Genomic DNA, 8561 nt, shown 5'->3' with positions numbered 1-8561 from the left:
CCATCACTTGCACCTCCAGCTCTTCCGCTGCATCCCACCGGCCTTGATTCCTATAAGTCGACGCCAGATTGGCCATGCTGGTCAGCGTGTCTGGGTGCTCTGTGCCAAGCACTTTCTCTTCTATCTCGTAAATCTGGGAATAAACGACCTCTGCCTCACTCCATCGTCCGTCGGCGTCGAGACACGTTCCATATCTCCATTGGAGATCTATCCTCTTCTTCGACTCCTTCTGGACGAGGTCAGATTGTAGTACAACGCGCACGTGCGGCAGGTATGCCCTCCATATACTCCTGTTAGTGTGCGTATTGCTAGGAAAGACTTCCTCTAGCCGCCCCACTGCTTTCTCTGTCCACTGGGCCAAGTGGCCGTTCTCTTGAAGCCAGTTCCGAGTAGCTATATGCACTAACCGATGAAGATCGACTGTGAGATCTGCTGGACGTTTACTAATAAACGAATATGCGTGAAGCGTCCCGAGAGCGTCTATCTCCTTCTTGCGAGATGGGCCAGGTGGAAAAAGACTCTGTGGGATATCTTTTGGCTCAATACATGCCATAAAAGATAAATAGTCTGCTGCTAAAGAATCGTGCTGCTGAATTCGCTCGAACGATATCAGCCATGTTATAGCTACCGGGTTCTTGATATTGCGGTATCTGCCTTCGTCTTCAAAGTCTTCGCTAAGAAGCTCAATTATAGACTCATCCTGCTCGTTAAGTAAGGAAAGATAGTCCGCGATCGAGATGCCGTTTGCATTGATATACCCTACTGCTTGGATAATCGCGAGCGGGAGGTAAGTCAGTTGTAAGAGTAAGGTTTCCGTATCGGTTTGGCAGGCCGCTACATCGTGTCCGATTAAGCATTTCTGTAATAGCTCCGAAGCCACCTCTGAGTTCATTTCCTGCACTTCTACTACGTTCTGAAACGTCAGCTTAGTAGCAATTTTCCTATCCCGCGTAGTAAAGAGGATATTCCCTTGCCTGCTCTTTGGAAGGTAGTCGAGGAGACCGATAGATTTTCTCTCAGCTGATTTTCCCATCCACATATCTATGTCGTCGGCGTTGTCAAACACCACGAGCCACTGGCCTGCGTCTTCGTTACTGAGGTAATTCTGAACGAGACGCTTCACGTCTACTCCTTGCTCATTTCTTCCGGGTATATCCAACTCTTGGGCGATTGTCGAGTACGCCTGAAGAAGAGTTTCGGAATCTGTCGCGGGAATCCAGAATACTGAGTAATTACTCCATTTCTCCATGATCCGATAGACTGTCTCGATCGCTAATTGCGTCTTTCCTACGCCTCCAAGTCCAGTGATTGCGACCTTTGTGGTTTGGTCATGCCGGAAGAGTAGCTTTTCAATTTGAGAAAGCTCGGATTCGCGACCGGTGAAGCGAAGATTACGTTCGAACGGGATGGTACGTGCTAACTTTCGGGCTATAAAATGGAGCACATTAGCAAATGGATACGCACACTCGAAAATAAAGATCTCACATGGTCGCGAGCTATTATGCTTAGAGTCCTCGATCTCTCGTCGCAGTCTTCTCATTGCATGCTCTCGCCCTTCGCCATAGATAAGCGGCAAGAAAACGTTAAAAATTCCAAGAAGACAGTATGCTATATCCTCTTCCTTGGTGGTTTGTCGCTTCTCTACCCATCGAAACCTCTCCTCGACGCTGAAGTCATGGAGAGGACGGCCTTGGAGTGCCGCTATGGCGATTCCTGTTCTGTCGCAGATATTCCGTTCTAGTGACCTTCTATCGCCTAGTCGGACGTGATCTCGGGAGTAGAATTCGACTATTCCCGGCGCGAGAAGCTCTTGGAGTGTCCATCCTCGTATGAACCATCGACTGTTACGAAAAGAGGACTGCCATTCGATATGAGAAACCAGGCCATCCTGCGTGCGTACCGAGACGTCTGAAAGATAGACGTAGCATCGCGCCGCATTCTGGTACCACCGAAACATGGAGTTGATCGCCTCTGTAAGTTCGTGGTGATCTGACTTATCGATGCAGCATGTATCCACCCAGAAATACGATAGATCGTCGGATTTGGCTTGATCTCCGCAGAATACCAGCTTCTGGTACCCCGCCTTATTCTTCCCAGCACCATCCGCGACGTCCTTGAATGTGACTTCATCGCTGTCGCTTCCCCATGTGTGAGAAAGTATGGCATACGGAGGGATCGTGGTTCTGAAGGTCTCCAGGATGAAGCCGCCGTTGCCGTTAAGCTTTAAGAGGCGCATCGTTGGTCGCAATAATCGATAGATTGTCGTTATCGAGGAATCGTGACGGCTGGTCTGGGAAATTCGAATGACATATTAGCTGGATCGTAGTCACATCAAGACGGACGGCGATGAACAATGTCATCAGGGACAAGGCTGCGGAGGTTTCGGTTACGCAAGGCTGAGCGACACTAAGACTAGTTGATATCTACAGAATTGTGGCTTAGTGATGCTGACAATCTGTAACGCCTCTCCTCCGTCCTCTTGTGCATGTCTAACATCACTGTAGTTGGCATGTTATATCGAGAAGTCGAGGATGCACATAGCTGACGTCCGTTTAGGATCGTCTCAGATAGAGGTCATCGAAAAGCACGGACATGTGGATGGTAGTTCAAATTCATGTCTAAGTTAATTAGTAGTCTATCTAAGTATCCAACGTACTTGTCACGCTGGTTTCCTTCCCACATGGACACTCCGCGATACCTAAGAGCGTGAGTCTGCCAAGGTTCGGTAGAGAATTAGACAGTCTGGCTTAACAGCGATAGTTTACGATAACGATAAGTTATTTATGCCATATTCCCGTAACTATATAGATCGCCGAAAGGGGAAGTTTGATCGGCTGTAAGTACCGACCTGCGTGATAGAAATATTTAAGATCGCCTCCAACTCGACGCATGTCTTGAATAAAGGCTCTCTAGCATAATAACGGGATTTTATTTCTTAGATTGATTCGTTTTATGTCTTTTCTAAATAAAATTATGGGACGGTGCTACACGGGAACCATAATTCCTATCTGAAGGATAAGAACATTTTTCTGCAGACAGCCCACAACTTGGAAATTCGCTGAGATTAGGGTCGTAATCGATTCTACACACTTCATTCACCTATAATCAACTATTGCAGCCTTCTCAACTATCATGGTTGAAGGGCGCACGAGGGGGAAGGGCCCACAGGCCAAAGACGCGTCCCCGACGCGTCTCCAGCAGGCGGACCACCCACGACCCAACACCCGCAACAGAGTGGGAGAACAAACTGGACGAATGGATGAGGGGCGGATGCTCCAAATCATGGAACATCATATAAAATTCGCGTTGGAGAGCTGCCGTGGATGGGCTGGAGCGGAGTCGCTCTGTGGAGTCCTGGAGGGTCTTGCCCTTACAAAATAGATGGACTTGCTCCGTCGTCCTCATTTTGTTCAGGTTGATGTGGCCGTATGTACTAATAATTGAAGCTTTTCACACCATAAACGACCATAGATCCATGCCGCCCACTAAAAAATTTGACACAATGGTCATAAAAAAATAAAAATATACAGCAATAGGAGTTCCCCTATGGTCTTCTAGCGGTGGAAAGGAGGTCGAAAATAGAGGGTCAATACCGCCGAAAGACGAGGGACCGTCGAAAATACAGACTAGTAAGGATCGCAAAGATACCTTTTCTCCCTAGATTTCCAGTCTCGCTCCCAGTCAGAAGTCCTGTTCACAGTTCTACAGTACTCTCCTTCAGTTCCAGAGGTAGTCGACGCTATCAACGCTCCAAGCAGCCAAAGTTATCTACGTCTATTCCAAGAAACGTCTTTGACTATGGCGCCACAACGCACTATTAGAAAGGGCGAAGCCGGAGAACAAGAGGCAAAGGAGCTTCTAGGTAGCTTCTAGAGCAAGCCCCTCGATGATACGGTTCCATTGTCGGACAGAACTATCTACAAGCGCGGCTACGCCATGTGGCTCTTCAAGGAGTACGGAACACCTGGACTTATCATGCCTATGGCCTACACTCACATCCTCTCTATACGTTCGCGACGTCCTACACCGCGAGCCGGACGATACCTGGTTATACCTTTAGTGAGGCTACGCCTGAGAAAGCCAGCAGCCGCTTAAAGAGCATAAAAGACTCTTATTACAGGCGCTTGAAAGGAGGATACGTACAGGGAACCAGATGTCGCAAGATGCCCCTGTTGGTTTGTACTGCTACCTAACATTCCTTTCGCTGCCCTCTACCCCTGGGCTAGGCCTAATCAGGACTCCTCAGTCTTCTCCTATGTATTTAAGTTACCTTCATCTGGTTTACTAGCTAGATCCCTTAGCTAGACAATGGGAATCGTCAATACCAATTTGCGTTGTGACTACAGTAACTGAGCTTAAGCAGCGATCGTGCTTAATCATCACCCCCGCGAAATGCGACAAAATCAATCAATCAGACGCTTTCGCTCGCGAGCCGTATTCGCATTGGTAGGTAGATCGGCCACTGCCCTCCGCTTGACCGTGTCGTCGAAGGCAATCTGGAGCCGATAATCCGTATGACTAGTCTTAAGATGAGTACTTGCTGCTGGGAGCATGTTTCGGATGTTTTGATAGCGAGAAGTAGCTACTCTCATTGTACGACAGCCAGGGTCTAGACAATGATAACGTCCGTAAAATCAAGGAAGAAGTATAGAGAATCCGGCACCTGATCTTACTCGACACCACTGATCAAGCAGTGAATAAAACAATCGCTAACGCGATAACACAAGGCTTCCAGAAAAACAGTCGTCAAAACTCTCACCCTAACGTCAAATGGACCAGTACTCCCCTTCGGTAAGCCCATTGGTAGGGAAAGAAGTCATGAATCCCTCTATCGCTGACCCTCTAGGGACTTGCCTCACAGGAAGCGGCGTCGAAACCGGCCTATACGTATCATCCCTCCAAATCTGCACCATCCAGTCCTCCCGCTTCCACTTTTCCATCGCATCCTCATCGATCCAGAAATGCGCCTCGTCGTTAGCCGGGTCAAACTCCCACACGGCAAGGATCGCAAGGCCGTTCTCCCGCAGTCTCACGTCTCTCGGGTCCGTGGAGCCCTTCTCGTCCGGCAACAGCACCTTCCGCAAATCCATGCTCCAGATCATCCGGCCGGGGCCCAACCGGGCAGGGTTCCAGAAAACCAATACAAATGCGGGCACGCGGCCGTGGCCATCCTTATCCTCGGAGTTGAGCGGGAACACGTTCAGTGTGTAGCGACGGACACGCGTGGGAATGTGTGTGCTGCTAATGCCGAACGGGAGCACCGGAGCCCATTGCGCTGCCAGACTGCGGAACTCGGCTAGGAACGGCGCAAAGGTAAGACGCTTAGCAGGGACCGGCTTGCGAAGATCGGTGGGTCGGAGGGGGCTCCGGCGCGCTGGGCGTGCGGTGGTGGTGACGGTGTTGGCGAGAAGGTTTTCCAAGGCGTCGGCGAGCCAATGGGCCGGGTAACCCGTCTGGTGCAGGTAGATGGCGACGCGGAAGATGATGGTTAGGTTTAGCGGCGAGAAGATTTGGGAGAAGCTGTAGCGCTCGCGAGGAACGGGGAGAATGGTTTTGAGGGAAAGCTGATATAGCCAAGTTTCGGTTTCGTTGCGGCTGAGAAGTTCTGTGAAGTTCAGAGGTGGGTCACGGATGCGGGACCAACTCCAGTAACCGGATTGAGAGAAAAGGTCTGGGATATCCGCTGGATCTTCTGGACCCTCTGGACCCTCGAGAAATGGTTCTTTGTAGGGGAATATCTTTCTGGTCGTTTCCGAATCTTGAAGACAAAGGTATTCGCTTATGAAATGGTCGACCGTCGGAAAATGGGAAGGATTCCGAAGGCATGTCGAGGAGTACCTGGCATAACTCTTTGACTTGAGTATCGGAATACCGTACAAAAATGATGCGACAGGGCCACCGACATAGTCGCTAGTGAAGTTAGACAAAATTCTGACCAGGTGTGACTACAGAGGCTGCACTTACGGGACGTTGCTTAAGTGCACATGATCGTACTGAATAGGCCATGTCGAGTCCCGGTTCTGTACGAGCCCGATGCGCGTATCCTCCAGCAACTTCGTTGCATCGCCAAGTTGCGTTTCAACGAAAATGCGGTCTCTTGATTCAGCCAGCGCCGTGGCAACTGAGCTGAAGAACAAGTAGCCGGTAGCATATAATCCCGAAGTCTGCTTTGGGCCATGTTCAGTACCAACTGCTAGGCTGACAGCTTTTCCGAATTCAAACGGATTATTTCCACAATCACTGAAATATCCAGCCTTCTCGCTGGCAACGTTAAACATGGTCGCGTTGACTTTCCAGTTCTTGCCAATGTACTGCTCAATTTTATTGAGCCTCGACTCCGTGCGAGGCAAATCGAGTAGCTTGCCTAGATCCTGCTCAAATGCATTGATAAGTCTCGGCGGTGGAGAGACCATGATAGTTGCAAAGTAGTCTTTCTCTTCGTTGGTCTCTTGTTGGTCATGTAACCCAACCATCCCCATCTGATCGACAAGCGACGCGATATTGATTCGAGATTTCTGTGACTCGAGCTTGGCCTTCGTTTGGATCTCGCGAGTTGAATGCAGAGCAAATACATCGGACTGCCATGATCTTAAGAGTGGAATAATAGTGTTGCATGTGACTGGCGCGAAGTAGATCCATGAAGGGAGCCTTTCTTGACCTCGACCTTCAAGCATCGACATGGTTTTGCGAATGACTCGCTGAAGCTCATCGTTGACATAGGTCGGAACTAGCGGGCAGAGATAGAGGTAAAACAGCGTAGCTACTTTCTTGTCCAATTCTAGCTGTGTAGCTTTGTCTGTAGGAGCTTTCTGGGTTTCATAGGAGAGTTCGTCCAGAAGGATGAAGAAGACCAGATCTCGAGCAAAGACGTCCGGAAGAATGTCGTTGAGAGTGAAGTGTATTTTTCGTGTGGTCTTTCTCCTATATTCCGATGCGGCAAAGAATGTTAACGTGTAGTAAAAGTGCCTGGCGTCTCCAATACCGCCAAAAAAGAATGCGAGGCGATCGTCATCGGGGCATTCTTCGCACATATCTTCAGTGAGAAGACTCATTGGAGTGTCATGGCCCACGGAAAAAAATTCCAAGTGCCGACCTCTGGGAGTAAATGATTAGCATATTGTGCTGAGCTGTGACTGAGACTTACATAGTCGGTTTGTAGCGCGGAAGGTGTCTTGGATCGAGACCCTTAGATTCGCCGGTCGTAGAGAAATTATCGGCGTCTTTTAGCACCACACGAGCTTTGGCAATGCGAGCGGAGACACGTTCTCCAGAAACCCCTTGGCGAACTTCATCGTTCATCGTAGAGAGTGCTTTCTGGCCATATTCGACGGACTGCTTGTACTTCCCGAGCTCAAAGAGGACAGCACTGAGGTTGAGGTAAGGGCGGTAGTCTTCTGGGTCCGTATTTGCAGCTTGATAGTAGAGTGGAAGAGCTGTGGTGGTAATTAGAATGGGGATCAATATTTTTCGAGAGCAAAAGACCAGAAGAATACCATCTAGGAACTTTCTTTGCTTGTACAAGGCATTGCCCTCCTCTCGAAGGTTTCCTGCCATAATGAATATCCGTTGGCATCAGACTGTAGAGAGAGAGCTGCCGAGCTGGAAGTTGATTTGAAAAGTCAGATCTTAACGAAGAATTAATTCGTGCAACCTGTAAAAAAACATCTGGGGGAATGGACACCAAGGAAGTTGGTGAGTAGATCGTAAATCCTAACCGCTAGGGACCCTTTTGTAAACAATCAAGCTTCCCAAAATTGTGTGTAGCACGTGAATTTCCTAATTAGGTACAGAGATGCACCCCCTCCTACATCTCCACACAGAGGCACTGCAAAGGCATTAATTTAAGTCTAGAATATATAAGAGGCTAATTAGGCAAAGAAGTTATTATTTCCATAATTTTCAAGCACTTTTAGTAGGACTTTCTGGAATAATTTAGCCTCCTTTTCAACATTCTCCCTGTGACAGGGTCTGGATGCGCAAGGTCTGCGATTATCAAGTTCCATTACCGTAGCTAATCTAAACTAAAGAGAGAGAGAAGTAGAAATCTCCCGGCGCCTTTGTGCGCGAAGTAGCGACTCTCCCTCCTGCTGCCCTAATGCTGTGTCACCATGTTTGCTTTTCTGATATCCTCCTATACAATCCACCAGCCACATCCTCTGTGGCAATCAGCCACACCCAAAGGCCCAGGCCACAGGCCTGGGACCATAATTAATGTCACAGAATATCTGTGTTTCATGGTTATCTCAGCTTGGGCTCAGACGTTACCCAAGCCATGACCCTGGTTTAACTAAACCAGAACCGGATTAGACCCATGTTTAGCGTAAAATTTACTCACGTGAGTGCAACTGTCTTGTGTACCGTCTGAGAAGTTACCTCAGCAAGCTCAGGCTATTTGTGGTCGTGCCAAGGCACCGGAGTGGGACTATACCTAATCGGTAAGTCACATGCACTCCTCGAACAAATAGCTTACCTCAGCAAGCTCAGGCCATCGTGGTAGTGCCTGAGGCAACGAACCGCGCTATACCTAATTGGTATGGTCCTCTACCAAATAGCCTGAGGAT

General features: G+C 48.9%; 3 protein-coding genes across 3 annotated transcripts in view; all 3 read right to left on the bottom strand.

Moving 5' to 3' along the window:
• The window catches only part of P152DRAFT_506198 (HET-domain-containing protein), a gene marked incomplete at its 3' end in the record, with an annotated part of 3869 nt that extends 1344 nt beyond the window's left edge, over window positions 1–2525 (bottom strand). The window contains exons 1-2 of the mRNA XM_033682468.1: window positions 1486–2525; window positions 14–1428 (exon numbers count right to left, since the gene is read on the bottom strand). Coding sequence (XP_033535912.1) covers window positions 14–1428; window positions 1486–2236 — 2166 coding nt within the window. The 5' untranslated portion in view covers window positions 2237–2525. The remainder of the gene's footprint in view (window positions 1–13; window positions 1429–1485) is intronic.
• A 333-nt stretch (window positions 2526–2858) lies between these two features.
• On the bottom strand, window positions 2859–3588 carry P152DRAFT_456520 (uncharacterized protein). The gene has a single exon (XM_033679024.1). The coding sequence runs from the start codon at window positions 3403–3405 to the stop codon at window positions 3124–3126; it is 282 nt and encodes a 93-aa protein (XP_033535911.1). The 5' UTR covers window positions 3406–3588; the 3' UTR covers window positions 2859–3123.
• Window positions 3589–4766: 1178 nt separating this feature from the next.
• Window positions 4767–7554, bottom strand: P152DRAFT_393392 (uncharacterized protein; the record flags this gene model as incomplete). The annotated part of the gene is made up of 4 exons (XM_033676194.1): window positions 4767–5910; window positions 5965–7095; window positions 7145–7433; window positions 7494–7554. The coding sequence occupies 4 exons, from the start codon at window positions 7552–7554 to the stop codon at window positions 4767–4769; spliced, it is 2625 nt and encodes an 874-aa protein (XP_033535910.1).
• Between the last annotated feature and the right edge of the window lie 1007 nt (window positions 7555–8561).

This window comes from Eremomyces bilateralis, assembly GCF_010015585.1.
Source record: "Eremomyces bilateralis CBS 781.70 unplaced genomic scaffold P152scaffold_5, whole genome shotgun sequence".
NCBI classification, from domain to species: Eukaryota; Fungi; Ascomycota; class Dothideomycetes; order Eremomycetales; family Eremomycetaceae; genus Eremomyces; species Eremomyces bilateralis.
Note: the sequence above shows the minus strand (reverse complement) of the source record. Positions and strands in the feature narration are given on the sequence as shown.

Bases quoted from the DNA above. Each gene is read 5' to 3' on its own strand.
- P152DRAFT_456520 (XM_033679024.1), bottom strand. From the start codon at position 3,405: ATGAGGACGACGGAGCAAGTCCATCTATTTTGTAAGGGCAAGACCCTC.